Raw genomic sequence first — 16,090 nt, 5'->3', positions numbered from 1 at the left:
CCCCCCCCCCCCCCCCAGCCCCGCGCATCGCTCCGGGCCGAGCGCCCCCGGAGCGGAGAAGGTTAAACAAGCCCGGCACGGACACACCGACACCCGCTCCCCCCGCGCTCCGCTCCCGGCCCGCCCCGCCGAGCAGCGCCCGGGGCTCGGGCTTCCCCCCCCCCCACCCTTCTCCTCTCCCAGACCACTTTCAAAATTCCCTCCCGCCAGAGCCCGGCGCCGCCGGCACTTTCCTGCCCCTTCTCCCCGCGGAGCAGCGGCGGGACGGGACGCGGCGAGCGCGGCCGCCCCGGGGGGGACCCCCCGCGCCGGTACCTTGTTGCAGTGATAATAATCCAGCGGGCCGAGGCAAGTGGGGTCTGCGCCGGGCAGGGAGCCCACGGCGGGGGGGGCGGAGGGGTAGAACCGAACGTCCATGCCGGGGCTGCGGGCGGCGGCAGGCGGGGGCTCCAGCGGGCATGGACCCGGCTGCGGCGGCGGCGGTGCCTCTGGCGCGGGGAGAGGGCGGGGAGAGGGCGGGCGGCGGCGCAGGGGGGGCGGGCGGCGGCCCCCGGCCCGCCCCGCTCCGCGCCGCCCCGCGCCGGGGCCGCTATTGTTCGCGCCGGGGCCGGGCGGCTCCTCCCGGGCTGGGGCAGAGGGGATGGAGCCCCCTCGGAGCCGGCCCGCTGCGGCTCCTCTCGCCCGTCCCAGCCGGCCCGGCGAGAGGGGAGAGGTTGAGACAGCCACGCCGCTTCCCGCTCCTCTTGTCACATTTTGTGCGTTTCCCCCCTCTCCCCGGCCCGGCCCGGCCCGCACCGGAGCGCCGTGCCCGGTGTGCCCTCTCCCGACGCAGGACGGTGCCTCAGCAGCCTGCGCTCCCCTCCGCACCTGGCGCCCACCCGCCGGTGAAGGATGCTCTCCAGCACCCTAAATAGGACGCCATTAGGGACCCCTCAAATAGGTCCTCCACTTAAGAGCCCCTAAACGCACCGTTTCTGGAAGCGCCTTCCCCACGCGCTCTCCCACCCCGGCAGGGAACAGCCAGCCTCAGCTTTTGCACCTGGCATCGGCTCCCCAAGGCTTGGAGACCCACGTTCTCCCCACCACCCGGATTTCCACGCTCCCGTCTTTATATGGGCCCTGCTGCTGGAAGGCAGCACCCATCCATGGCCACCCTCTCTGCCATCCCCCTCCAACTCCCACGGGCCGGGACTTCCAGGGCACAGTAGAATGGAACCCCCAAATGTGGCCGTGGGGAGGGGGGGGGTGGAATAGCAGAGGGGAACAGGCTGGACGCGCAGGGGTCCCCCTTCCTCGCTCTCTCGCTCCCTTCCAACATCTCACAACAGATCCCTTTAGAAAACCAGCCCGGTGGGGGAGAATATTATATCCAGGCTGGTTTTGCAGTGCGTTATCCCATTCCCAGATAGAGGGGAAACGCTTGAAAGTTACGGCGACCGATCCATAAGCTCTCAGAGAGCTCACAGGACTGATGGAGTCAGTTTTCTGGCAAACCTCCGCTAGAAATGGGTTTACTTATTTATTTATTTTTTTAAAAACCTCATGACTCCGAAGGCACATTTGCCATGTGCACCCTACAAGACTCTGTGTAGCTGGATCTAAATAAATGCTGAGTTCTTCCACGAGCGTCTTTCATTGCAAAAGCGTGGCCAACTCCTGCCAAATTCAAGGAGGGGGGAGGCGGGCTGGGGTTTCGAGGGAATGCCAGCTCCAGGAATCAAGTGATTATGTAAAAATCGTAGCTCTCATTTAAATTAAAAACAAGCTTTCAGCCCTCGTGATGGTGGGAAAAAAAATTGATTTAAGGATAAAAATTGACTCGGGCACAAAAACTGCTTCACATTTATTACTATTTTTCAAACGGTATGATTTTTCTGGAGAATCAGCATCGATCCCTCTGCATTTAGCAGCAAAGCAGGTCGGCTTGGGGGAGTTCTCCACCAGGCAAGCTGCTCCAGGGCTCCAGGTCAAAGGCATTACAGAGATGTATAATATTTTGCATTAAAACTTTGAGTATCTGTGCTCAGCTGATCTGTGCCCTTCCTGATTTACACACACCCAGAAAGGACTGGTTTTCCCTCTCTCCCTGTTTCAGCAAATACTGAACTGACATGTCACATTATTAGAGCTTCATTATTTTTGTAAAACCCTCCCAAGTAGAGTGACTGGTATATTACGAAGTATAAATAATTAAAACTAAATGAGAGTTGTCAAAATAATGGAACAAAGTGTATTTTATTATGCATTATTCTGACTTGTTTATCCACAAAATTCAGTAATTAGTAAGCAGCCTCTGAGTCATTAGCAAGGTTTTACTGTATTATTATCTTTATTAATTATCATAATTATTATATTTCATATATTGTGGAGTCATTGCTAGCAGCTTTGCCGTTAAGGCTGAATTGGCTTTTCCACTAAAAGCAGGATTTAATTCTGTTGTTTCCTACAAAAATTAACACATTTCATCACCAAACATGCAGCATCTCTCCAGCAGATACAACCCAATTTCTTTTCAGTGCCTGAGACACCCCAAAGATCCCTTTCAGACCATTTAAAAGCTCATTTCCCCCTGTTTTCTTAATGCCTCCTCAGATTTACAACAATCAGCCCTGTCAAACTTTGCACGTTCATGTGCCTGCGTTAGACCTCAAACAGAGACTGATCTGCAACACCCATCGTCACAAAGTGTTATTGCTATTAATAGCCAGAATGCTTTTGTATATATATATATATATATATATAAATATATATGCTAAGAGAAGGTGGCAGAGGAAATGCTCTTTGTCAGATCAGTGTTCTCACAGCTCACCTCATGTCTTCAGTGCTGCTTCTCCTCGTCAGACTGTCAGAAGATAACCCAGGGGAGCTGAGCATCATCCTGAGCATCATCCTTGCCTGGGGATCGAGGTGTCTCCAGCCTCCACGGTTCTCTGCCCGTGGATCAGCAGCTCCTGCTGCTCCAGGGGGAACCTCTCCAGCCTCACCATGTGTTCAGGAAGCCTCCAATTTGTACCTGCTGCTAAATCCTCCTTCAGCCTGTTCTTACCCGTGTCTCAATGTGTTTTGTCCCCGTGGCACTTTGGTGCTTGTGCTGTGGAGCAGGTGGAGGTCTACCAGGAGATGCAGGTTTGGCTGAATCCCTGCTCTCCTCTAACACTTTGGTGTCCCTCTCTACATAGGAGACCGTGGAGATGCTGCCAGGGCTGGAGCACCTGTCCTTTGGAGACAGGCTGGGAGAGCTGGGATTGTCCAGCCTGGAGAAGAGAAGGCTCCAGGGAGACCTTAGAGCCCCTCCCAGTGCCTAAAGGGGTCTTATAAGAAAGATGGGGGCATTTCATCAGGGCATGTCGCGATAGGACAAAGGATCAAGGCCTTGAGGTTTGGCCAAGCATCCAAAGGTGAAAGGAATGGTCTGTGCTGGCTGAGGGGAGCCAGTGACACCAGCTGAACCACAGCATTCCCAGCAGAGCCAAAGCAAGCAGCTAAACACAGACAGGGAAAGATCCCAGTCCTTTTGTTCTTTTCCCAACTGACTCCTCACAAACCCCAGAGCATTTGTGGTTGCTTTGGTCAGGTCGTTGAAAGAGGAGCTCCCAACATGACAACTCACATTTCATGCCTAACATTAGCCCTGGAACAGAAACAGCGGAGTGTGATTATCTCAGCAATCCCATTTAAGCCACATGGACTCCTCACAAAGAAGAGAAAACTCTGCAGTGACTATTTCTAAATATTAGACTAAACCTGAACAATCATAATTTCCAAGGCACCTTTTAGAAGCAGGAAAAAGTCTCTGAATATATCAGTTTCATTATTTGTTTCAAAGTGGTCCTCCTTCCCTCAACAAACCGTCTAAAAAGCCTGCCGAAATGATTTCTAAAATAATTTAGCACAGTGCACTTTATTACTTTAAAATAGTGAAATCATTTCCCCACTGTATCATGCAGCTATATTTTGACATTTTAGTCTTATCCCCAGTTTATGTCTGAGAGCAATTTAATTCAGAGCTACACTCCTCGTTCCCGCTTGGAAAGAGAGAGATCTCTAAATATTCAGTGGTTTCACTGGTCATAAAAAATGCTGAACAAATGGATAAACCCAATTGCCAATAAACACAATGCAAATGTGTACATTTAAATGCGGTGAAATTGGATTAATTAAATCCACGTTGCATCTGGATTTACATGTAATACAAAACAAAATTAAATGCAGCTCAAGAGCTCCCTATGACTTTAAAATGGGGCTGATTGAAAACATCTTCGTTTACCTGTGTGGGCTCAAGGTCGGGAACTGTGCTAGTAAATAAAAACACTCACAATCTAGATAAGCTAGATTTGACCCAAAAATCAAGGTTATGAATTTGGCATTTCCCATAATTTAAAATCTAATGTATAATTGCATCTCTCTGCTAACAAAACAGATGGTATTAGGCCTTCTTTTTGGCATTGGGTTTTGGTACCTGTCCAAAAAATCTTCTTGACATCCTTTAAATGCAGCTATTTAACCACCTGTCACTTTGCTTTAGATGCCCATTGAATTTCTGACAGGAAAAACATTATTTTGTCTACACGTTATTTCACGACACAAGAAACGTAGCACATATACAGCAAAGTTTACACATTGTGTGAAAATCTATTTTAAAAAAAGAGGAGAGTTGTTACATGCCACTAAGGCAATTACTCCATAATTAATGTCATTGATAGGATAAAACACACCAGAAAACCAAATATAACAAAACAAAACAAGCTCAAACATGTTGGAGAAGCGTTGAGGATGCTCACAACATCGACTTACATTTTTCTTCTGCCCTCATGAAAATCTCTCACCTTTGGTCAAATATCTGCTCCCATTTGGTCAAATACCAACCTGGCTGATGCTTATAAGCAAATAATTTCCCCCCCCAAAAAAGAAACCTCCATTAATATGAATATGCTAAAACCAAAAAAGTCCTAATACTGTAAAATATATCAGAGCCACTCCATTTCCATGGGTAGGACACAGTGAATAAGGTTTCTGTTAACTAAGTGTTACAAAAAACACTCCAAATAATTTGTCAGGGTCTTGTGCCACTTGTATAATAGAGGAAATTAATCCCAGGTGTCTCTCTGGCCACTGGCAGGAGAATTACACCAGAGATGAATTTGGCTTCATATCTTTAATTTTACTGTGCAGTTGCTGAGAAGAAGTATTACTTTTGATTTCAAGGATGTCACATACTGTGACCAAGTTTAACAGTTTCTTCAGTTTCTCCCCTCCTAAAGTAAAGGAGTAATTTCTTATAACCGTGCTCTGAGTGAGTGTCTCGGGCTCACGCTTGGAAAGGGAAGCAATTGAATCATCTCGTCGGCTCCTTTTGAGGGGTGAAGCGAACGCTCCCCTCCTCTACCCAGAAAATTAATCTTCCTGAGAGCAGCACTGAGGCTCTTCAATGCGGCAGAGAGTGACTTTTGTTTAATAAATGATCTCCTGAGCTTGCGATAGTCGGGTTTTCCCTAAACTTACTCGATATTTCGGCAGTGCGAGGGAGCTCCCGTGCTCACCCTCAGCCCAGAAAGAAGATTGGTGGTTGATTTAGAAATTAATTCTCGTTTCTTTGTTGTTTTTCTTTTTTTTTTTTTTTTTTTAAACCAGTTTCCCATGGCTCTGCTTTGCCAGGGTGACAAGAAAAAAATACCTATTGTGAGCTTTTGCCAGTTGATCTAGGATTAAATGTCAAAATGCATTTTAGCTCAGTTTCATCGCTGCGATTTTTTTTTTTTAGTGTTTCTAAGCCTCTACTTTTGCTTTCACCCATCATATATCATCGCTGGGCATATTGGGGCAGGGTGGGAATTTCCCTGGGCAGCCTCTGATCTGAAGTGCAGCACATCTACTACACTTTAAAAATGTTTTTACATGTATTCCCACACATGCTGCACCCCTGCTTGACAACCCAAAATATATTGCCTTAAGAATCGAGGCTAAAATTATATCCAGCTTCCACTTGATATATATATATATATAAAAAATACATTCTTGGTGACAGAAAGTTACCTTTTTAAAAACAAAAATGTTAATGAAGCTGGAGACTATCAGAGGTTTCCAGCTCTTTCGGCCTGACCTGGGACGACTCCTGCTTCTTCGGATGGTTTATCATTGTCCTTGCGGGGCTAATGGAGTGAGGGAGAGGAGAGGAGAGACACAGGTCTGACATTAGGCATTTGTAATGGCATTGCTAAAGCGTTTCAGAGTCTGAAGCTTTGAACATGAAAAGGAACTCTGACTCCCCGGGCTTTTGGCAGCCTTCCTCCAGGGTTTCTGCTGCCCGTGGAAGTGCTGGTCAGTGTTATTAGCTGAGCAGGACAAATAATGGATTTTCATTTCAATGGCAGAACTAGAGAGTCCAGAAATGCTGGGGAGGGTGCGGGGAATCATCACGGGTTAACCCCAAAAACGTCTGAAACAAAACTTTCAGCTAAGTGTCAGGTTACTTCCTGCCCTCTCCATCATGAGATAATTACATTACTGAGGAGACAGAGGCCTTCTTTCCGAGTGAAAACTGAAAATGGCTCATTTTTAAAACATGAAATGAGATATTTTGAATATTTTCAATCGGTTCCCCCCTCCTCTCTTTCTCTGCAGGAAGAAGCTGCAAAATTAATACGAATCACAAACTGGTTACCACTTCGATAAGTTCAGTTTTCACCGAGCAATACCTCCTCCCATCAGTGTCCCAGGATGAGCTCTGGCTGCTTCAGGCCTCGGTTCTCAGCTCTGGGCACCCTGGTAAATACAACCCACACTCGTCCTCCCTTTAGTCTCTGTCCCTGTTCTTCCTCCCCTACCCACTGTGGCTGCCCTGATGGTCCCTCAGGGCTCTGTTCCCCATCCTGCCTCCTCTCCTTGGTCTTCTGGGCTGGAGTTCCACCTTGATCAGCTTCTCTCTGTGTTTATACAAGACCTCCCCCCAAATAAAAGCACCATCACAAGGCCTGACAAAGTTTCTTTCCTGGTTTTTTAAGGTCTATGGGCTTATTAAGAAAATTCCACAACCTGGATGTTGTGCAGCTGTGTTTTTGCTTTGATGAACTTCATAATAAACTTAATAAACATAAATAATAAACATAGTAAACTTCACTCTAGATCCTGCCGTTTTGTCACTATTTTCCTCTACAAAGTTAAAAAAAAGCAGGAAATAAAAATCAAAGTTAAAAAAATCAGCTGGGCTGTGCAGACTGAGCCCTCAGCGCATCCTTGAATGGCAGTGAAACAAAACACTGCTTTATGTTCATGAGCTGGGGAGAGGGATTCACTACAAAATAAGTTTTAATGGTTAATTTTTTTTTTTTAGTAGATTAAATAGTTCCTGTAAGTTAAATACGAATTAAAACAACTAACAGAACACTTTTTCCTGTGGCTGCATTGCAGCCCTGGCTGAGGGGCCGTGGGCTGGGAACCCCCTGGGCAGCTGTGCTGTCACATCATGTCCTGGGCCACAGCAGACCCAGCACTGTGATGCAGAACAGAGCCCACATCTCCGGAAATTCATGTTTTCCCCTGAAAGGGGAGAGTCTCGAGATTTCAAACAAACCTTTGCCAGCTGACTGTGCAACTAAAGAAAACACTGATGTAATTCAATGAACAATGAGGAACCCAAACTTAGCACAATGATCATTCTGGCTTTGTTTTCGGTTTCAGCAGCTCTGCACAACATTGATTACATTCACAGGGGCCACGTTTGCAGAAACCAAGGTCTGCAAGGCAGTGCATTCTTCACTTGTGTGAGGAATACACCCCTGCTCCATGTGAACACAGGCACCAGTAGAGTTTAGCAAGTGAAACCCACTTGCACAGCACAATTAAATCACATTTGAGTGTGTGCAACAGCTCTGCTTATTCCCCTTTCTTTCTTTCTTACTCTGAGCAAACTGGTCCAGTGGAAGGTGTCCCTGCCCATGGCAGGGGGTTGGAACTAAGTAGTCTTTAAGGTCACTCCCAACCCAAACCATTCTGTGATCCTGTGATTCTTCATAAATTTAGCCCCAAATGAAGTCCAAGGGTGCTGGTTTGGAGGCAGAGCTGCCATGCCTGAGTTCTGTGGGAGCTGGAAGACATGGACAAGCCTTCTTCATCCACTGCTAGGGAATGAAATCAGGGCAGTGAAGTCATTCATGGCCCATTTTTAGTGTTTGTGCAAGCAGAACCCTCAGCACACAGGTCCTGGCATTCCTCAGGGGCAGGCAGTGAGCACCCTGGGCAGGAGGAAGGGCATCACTGGGGCATTCCCAGGAACAACCCACTTTGTTCCAGCTCTGCTGAGCGTGGCTGCAGCCCTGGCCACTAAACCCAGGCTAAACATGGGTAAATCAAGAAACCACGAAAACTGAGCCTGAATTCAGCAAAGGGTTGGTTTCTTCTCTGCAAAGAAACGTTTATCCCTCTCAGTTTTTAAATAGTGGCTCAAAGTGATAGCATATCTTTAAATAACAATAGGATCCCTGCGTGAGTTTCTTTTCCCTGCCTGGTAAAACAGCGCTCCCAGTCTGGCCAGCTATGAAGGGTGCTTGTATCAGTACTGAGGACGTGGCAAAAGAGGATGTGAGAATGATGGAAATCTCCTTATACATTATTTCCTTAATATTTAATTCCAGAGATTTTTTTTTTCCCTGCTAATCTTCCCCTGGCTTTCAGCTGAATGCAAGTTTGAGTTTAGTGGGAGAGGCAAACACAGTCACACTGTGGGCTCTGGGCCAGTGTCATGGGCTAAAAGCAGGTTGCCTCGTGGAGCTGGATAATTTGTTTTGAGATGGGAAACAAAGCACAGGAACAAAAGGATGGTCTCACCTGAGCAGGAGGTGGCCAGCAGAGCCCTGTGGGGGACATGGGTTGGGGTCTGTGTGGTTCAGCACGGTCATCAACTATCTGGAAAGGAGAGCAATGAACACAATGAAGATATCTGCACACAATGCAAAGTATTCAGGTGTTTTCCTAGACCAGCTTTGCTGCTGGTCTAGGGAAGGTGTTGCAGGACAGTCACTCAAATAATAGGGCAAGATGCAGTGACAGGGGAAATTCAGTGGCAAGAAACACAATGTACTGAAAACGAGAGCACAGCAACACCAGCCCTGAGTTAGAGCTATGGCTGTTTGTGTCACAGACACTGCTCAGGAAAGATTTCAGTTCTTCAAAAACATCAGCAGCTCAGCAATCAGGGATGGTCAGGAAAGTAACGAGGATACCAGGGGTTGTCAGATGAGACACTGAACAGAAAAAGCCATTTTGCCAGTGCATAAATTCCTGCTGTACCATCTTCGTAAATATTGCAGGCAGCCCTAATGTTCCCCTTTCAGAAAGAATATTAGAGAAGCAGAAAATTTATAAAGACAGGTTTAAAGCATCAGAGTTGTGAGCTGCTTCCATAGGAGCAGCTCCTAATAGGATAGGTAAACGCATAAGAATTTTTGCTTGGAGAAGAGATCATTGAGGAAGTTCCAATACAGGCTCCTAAAATCATGAGCAGTGTGGAGAAAGATGCTCAGGAATAACTGTTTTATTATCTCTCATAATGAAAAAAACAGTGGGGACTGACAGCATTAAATTATCCAAAAGTGAGTAGTTACTCACCCCATAGGAAATTAAATTGAGGAGCTCATTGCCACAGGGTGCTGGGGGAACAAATGTACAGGTGGGCTTAAAAGGAACAAGTTCTTGAAAGCAATTAGTTGGGATGACCTGAATGTATAACATCAGGAAGTCTCTATATCCATATTTTCCTAAGTCTGAGATAACACCCTTGTAACAAGCCATTTAATACAAAGTCTGTCTCTTTTGCAGTTCCCTCAAGCAGTCATTGCTGGAGGTAGGATATTGGGCTGTATGGATAGTTAAGATATATTTATGGCATTCATATAATGAAACTAATACAAAGAATTTTGCTTATGTGGGCCCTGACCTCAGAAGGTGAATATGGGGCCATCAAGTTCAGTAAGTTCTGGCTTCAGTCTCACAAGAAAACAGGAAGGGAGTGTTGAATGTAGAAGAGTGTTATAAAAACTACAAATTTTAATGTTATCAATGAATGTGGTGACTGTTTGTCAGTAATATATTTGAGGAATATTTGTGTCAGTCAGTGAGAAAGCAAAAAAGCCATAAAAATTATTTATACCCTGATTTGTTCACTAAGTAACAACAAGATCATGAAGCAGCTCTCCGTCCACATGGATCAGGTAAAGCCCCAGGAACCCAAGGGGATTTCCCTACACAAATCACTTCTGCAAATACTCAGCCAAAGGTCTCTCCTGGGCAGGTACACACTGGTTTAGCTGGAAACAGTGTTTGTGTTCCTCTGAAAAGTCCTGCCTTCACACCTCTCATGTTGCTGAGTGGCCCCAGAGTGGGAATCTTGGTTAGGGACAAAGACCAACAGATGTTACCAAGGTTCAGGTTATCTCCCAAGCTGAGCATCACTGCTGGGGGAAGCCTGTCCTCTCTACACCAGTGTATTTCAGAGAACCCCAGGATGGGCTGGAAGGGACCTTAAAGCTCATCTCATTCCAAATCCTGCTTTGGGCAGGGACACCTTCCACTAGACCAGGTTGCTCCAAGCCCTGTCCAGCCTGGCCTTGAACTGGTACATTTGTGTCAATATATCAATCAGATCTTAATTAAGCACCTGCAAATAAGGTCATCCCTCCTTACTTTTTGAGGGACAACTGGCACATTTGTGTTGGAGTGTAGCAGCAAGGGCTGCTCAAGGTGTAAATTCTTTGTTCAGGGCTGCTCAGCTAATCTCAAATCTGCCCTGGCAGAGAAGGGCTTGGAAAGCTCAGGCAAGGCAAGACCTCGGAAAGTTAAACCATTAATAAACCTACAGGTAATTTCCTGACTGTGAGAGTTCACTATCATTAAAAAAATAAAAAATAATGACATCTAAATTACACCTCTGCTGTTAAGAGTGGTTCAGTGTTACTGTTCTTTGAGTCACAGAACAAACAGGGAGCGGAGCAGAAGCTGTGTGAGCCTCTCTGGTTTTGCATTTACAGAGCTGTGGATCTGAGACAAGACTTAAGCTGGGCATGTGGAGAGATGCAGAAATCTTTAGATTTGCATATACAATATTGAGATCATGAGAATGTCACATTTAAATGCAAAACTCACGTGTCTCATGAATAAATCATGAATGGTGGCAAGACTGATTTATTCTTTTTTTTTTCCCCCCCCTCCCTCCGATTGTCACCCCCCTCCCCACCCGCCGAAGAGACACTGATCTGCAAAGCAGACAATCTCTCCTTCCCTTCCCGAGGAAACACAGTGATAGATGAGACTCAGTAAGAAGCTGAAAGCTCTTCCAAAACAAAAACATGTGCGTGCGTTTCTTGTTTATACTTGGCTAGGAAGTAAAGAAGCATCATTTCCTCTCTCTCTCTTTTTTTCCCCCCTTTCTCAAGAGATACCTTAATACCATGGCAACAGCCTTCAACCCTCTTTCTTGTATGACACAACCAGATTTGGAAAAGGTTAGCTGTGTGTTGTAATCAAATCCAGGCGGGTCAATCATGTAAAGAGATGACTTCCCATGCGCCATGGAATAATGAATGAATAGATCACATAGGTCTTCCTTCCTTCCCCTCCTTCTCCCCTCACCATTTGAAGTGCCAGCAGATTAGCATTTTGTCTCTCGTGAATAAAATTGAAGTGAACAATCTCCAAAGGTTACCAGAAAACACGAAGCATTGCGGGAATGGAGATGAACTGAGGGTTAGAGCACCTAAAACCAAAATTCTGCAGTGTGGACATGGCCCCCATCGCTCCATTAATGTGTAGAGAGGTTTTATGTGTAAAACACAACAAATAAGACACATCAATGCTGTGAAACATAACCCCCCTCTCAAACTAAGCTTTTCCTTTCTGCATATGTATAATTTTCAGGCTTAAGATATCACCGAATTCATGCTTTGAAAACAGTAATTCAGTTCTCATTAATATCAGGCTGGGCCTGGGTTTGGGGTTTTGATGACACTTTCTAAAAAAAAATTAAACGTTTTGAAGTCATTTGTGTGTTGAGAATGTATTGATTTTGACAAATTTTGGCTTGAGAAAGGATATCTCTGATCAGCAGTGAAAATTCTGGTCAAAGCTGGGAACACAGAGCACAAGCTACACTGGATGAGGACAGACATGGGAATGTGGGACATGGGAGCTCCTTATTTCACCCTTATCTCCTGAGGAAGCCCCTCCACATGGTCAGTAAGCCCTTCACTGACTTGGTGACTTTACACTTCCTTTTCCACACCAACAGCTGAAAGTCCTGGCATTCCACCCCATTGATGCACCTCTGCTGAACACTAAGTTTGATGGGAAAGGCTGCATCCAGAGGTCCTACCCCACAGTCCATCACACATCTGCTCTGTCCCTCAGTTAGGTCCAAGTTTCTGGTCAGAAACATATCTAACTTAAGGTGTCCCATAGCTTATAAGTGAATATTTGATTTCTTCTGGGATCTGAGAGTTAGTCTCTACCTGCCTCAGCATTCCTAAAGCCCAAAACACTAGTAAAGCCCCCTTACTTGTCCCACCGCAGGAATATTTTGGGGAAATCAGGAGGCTCTGTGGGGCAGATGTTCCTCACGCAGCTACACAGTATTGTTTGTGCACAGCATTCACCAGAACAACTTCCAGCTACACGGGACTTTCCCAGTTTTCCACACACCTGGTGTTGGTCACAGCTGTACTTGGATTTAAAGAAAAGAGCTTCCAGCCTGGGTGTGAGTTTCCAGGACTATTTACCACTTGTATCTGCAATATGGTGTTGCTGAGTGCAATTTGTAGCTGGAGGCTGGTTGGTGAAAATGCTTTAATGGTTGTAGCCAGTGGTCACGGCCCCAAGGGCTGCCAGAGCTCCAGGAGCAGCTGGGCAACACTCTCAGGCACAGGGTGGGATTGTTGGGGTGTCCTGTGCAGGGCCAGGAGTGGGATTCAATCCCTGGGTGTGTCTTCCAGCTCAGGATATTCTGGGATTCACAGTGGGCAGGATCCTATAGCAGTGATCCACTGGTGCTATTGATGGCAGGCATTGGCTTGCCATGGTCCTGCTGCAATCCACACAAGGCCAGGGAGAACTTCAGCTGCTGCCATGGCTGTTTGGCTATCGAGCAAGGAACAAGCAGCCCATAGGCACTGGGTTTGTTTCTAGCTGTTTACAGACTCTTCATTCCATATTAACGTCCATTCGGGAATGGAGAGACAGGGTTAGGGAAAGCTGAACCCCCCGAACCATCACTCCCTCCTTGGGTTAACACTGCCCCAACGATATTAAAGAGTCAGTAAACTCAATATTTTGTGTTCAGCAGTGCCTCCTGCTTGGTGAGCACAGCTCATGGCTGGTGTATGTGTACACACTGTCAGGGACGCTTTGTTTCACCCCAGAAATTAAGCAAAGCAGTCAAAGCATAAACAGAGCAGACCTTCCACCTTCTGGCTCCCTTAAAAACACACATATTTAGCTTAATTTGTGTTAAGAACCTCTATTTTTGTATGATTTTTGGTTCAGGACTCTTCAGCTGGTGATAATATTGACTCTAGGGAAACTATTCCAGGTCATACTCACAAAAAAAACAAAACAAAACAAAAAAAACCAACCAAAACAAAACAAAAAAAACCAACCTACACTAGGCCAGTTCATTCAATTAGACAAGACAATTCCTTCCAAACCCTTGGGCAGACCTTTTCAGATGTTAACTGGCAGCACTCACAGCCATTACTCCAATGCAAACTGCACTGAAAGACCATTGAATTTGCAAAGACAAGTGTTCAAGGCCACTCGTGCATCCTCTTTCAGTCTTCCCGGGAGTGTGTCTGACCAAGTCTGAATGCCAGTTTTTGAAAAACAGGGAAGCTTTAAGTATCTTAAAACAGCCTTAAAATAAAACCAGCCAGCAATTAAACCTAAGTTCACCTACAGCTTTCTCACCCTCTGGAAGTTTCCAAGGCCTAGTTTTGATTAAATTTTTAATTATAAGTACGGTTTTGATCTCTGGCTGTTCATTACTATAGAAAGACAATACTTAGAAGTGGAAACTTAGAATGAAGAAGGAGTCTTAGAAAAGTATGAGCTCCTATTTCAGGAGAAGGCCCTTTAGCTAATGTGCTTTGTTCAATCTGCAGCAGGAAAGGATCTATAAAAATGGCAATATTAACCAATGCTTGAAATTGAATTCCATGATTTTATTTTGAAACAGCTTATCTGTCAGCACTGGATCCGAGTTCCATGTCAGAAAAATTTTTATCATTTCCCCTCAGCAAAGGATAAGAATGGAGAGCGTAAGAGGGATTAGGATGAAACCATTGCAGGCTTGATAATGGCAGAGAGGTTTTTAAAGATTGACTTTGAAGTGAAAAATTAAGCAAACCTTAAAAAAAAAAAAAAAAAAAAAGATTTTCCCCTTAATCAGAAATAGTGTATTTGTAAGAGGCATCAAATGTAAACAACAGAAATAGCTAAACAGCTGAGTGAATGAATGTCATCTATCTGCAGTAACCTGAAAGCTGACTTCATTTTTCTTCATTTATATCCTGGGAGTAATGGAGGCAAAGTAGAATGGCTTTGTTCTGGGCAAAGGTGGGCACTAAATGACCCAGTACCTGTGCTCCTGTCCCATCCCATCCTTAGCAGCTCATCCTGAACTCCCTTTTCATAGAGTTAATGTGGGAAAATCTGGTTTTAGCCCAATTGCCACAGGGTGCCCCAAGTATCAACCCAAGCCAGGCCACAGGATGAAGAGCTTTCTATCACTGAGCAAAGCTTCAAACCTGGCTGGTACCAGGTGGGCACTGAATCCAAAGTCAAATCTGTCACCATGATGTGGACAGAGGCCAGAAGGTGTTTGGAGAAGTCCATGATCAAAAGTGTAGGGCTTGGCTGGACAGACAGACAGCCTCAATAGTAGTAATTTTCTGACTATTTTGAACAGCCTCACGACTGGACACCTCAATCACATGGAATTTGGGTTTATCTCTAATTAGATGCCCAAAATTCCTTTATCAGGAGAACTTTTCCCACTCTTGAATTACCTGCAAACAATTCTAATTGTTCAGTATTAGTTTATTGTGTGGCTAACAGTAGTAGCAGAAAGAGCTTTGCAGGCCAGAGGAATTCTTCCAACTCAGACACTTCGGGGAATAAACATACCTGATGTTCTTCAGAGTCTTCTTCCCTCCCATGAAGTCTGAGGTTTTATATTACGTAAATTATCCTCTCAGTTCCCTACTCCCAAACTTACTGTTCTATCCCCTTCTCGTTTAGTTGGATTTGTTGTACACAAGGCAGCCTGATTTTCCCTTCTCTGTACCAGGCACCATCATCTCTCCTTGATGCCCAGAAAACCTGAAATAGTCCCAAAACAACAGAAAGTCAGTAGCTTACACCTACCTGGTATCCAAGAGAAGGAATCACACACATCTGACAAAGCTGGAGAATTGGTCCCTTTAACACTGTATTTATTTTTATTTTAGAGGATGGAGCCCTTCCAAAACACTGGCCAATAAAACACCTTATTGCCACCATGTGGGCTCCAGGCCATAACCCTCATTTGCAGGATCTCTTCAGTGCTCAGAGCTCTGCCCAAGGCTGGTGTTAAGTAGAACCCAGTGCTCCCCAGCAGCAGGTGAGTCAGGGCTCACACGTGAAAGTTTTGAGTAATCCAGTGAAAAAAGCTACTAACCTCCCCCTTTTTTGCAGTTTGTTCCCTATTCTTTTCATCCATCGCCTCTTCACTTCAGTTTGGTGCTTTTAGGAACATCTCTATGTGATGAACTCGTTAGCCCTTGTAGCTAATTAAGAAGATTTTGTCATCTCAGCTGTGTTGCTTCCTCCTTTTTACCCCCCTTTGGCTGGAGGGAGCAGTGCTGGGTGTGGGCAACATCAACGTCAGGCATTTAAAGCACTTAAACACATCTCATTTTAAGGTTGATCTTAAATCCCAACATTTTCAGGAAACTGTTGTGAAAATCAGGATCCATATAGGATTTTTTTATCCTGAGTATATAATAGGTACAATACAGGAGAAGCTGATCCTTTGTTTCTAGCAATATTCTGTGACTAAACATCACCCAGG

General features: G+C 45.5%; 1 protein-coding gene across 1 annotated transcript in view; it reads right to left on the bottom strand.

The window, feature by feature from the left end:
* The window catches only part of TOX2 (TOX high mobility group box family member 2), a 146,019-nt gene extending 145,555 nt beyond the window's left edge, over positions 1-464 (bottom strand). Inside the window, exon 1 of the mRNA XM_027883335.1 lies at positions 316-464. Within this exon, the coding sequence (XP_027739136.1) occupies positions 316-417 (102 nt within the window). The 5' untranslated portion in view covers positions 418-464. The remainder of the gene's footprint in view (positions 1-315) is intronic.
* Between the last annotated feature and the right edge of the window lie 15,626 nt (positions 465-16,090).

Source organism: Empidonax traillii, unplaced genomic scaffold, assembly GCF_003031625.1.
Source record: "Empidonax traillii isolate 1590-97213 ecotype Southwest subspecies unplaced genomic scaffold, ASM303162v1 scaffold124:size1682992, whole genome shotgun sequence".
In the NCBI taxonomy this organism is placed as follows: domain Eukaryota; kingdom Metazoa; phylum Chordata; class Aves; order Passeriformes; family Tyrannidae; genus Empidonax; species Empidonax traillii.
This window is presented reverse-complemented; position numbering and strand designations above follow the sequence as displayed.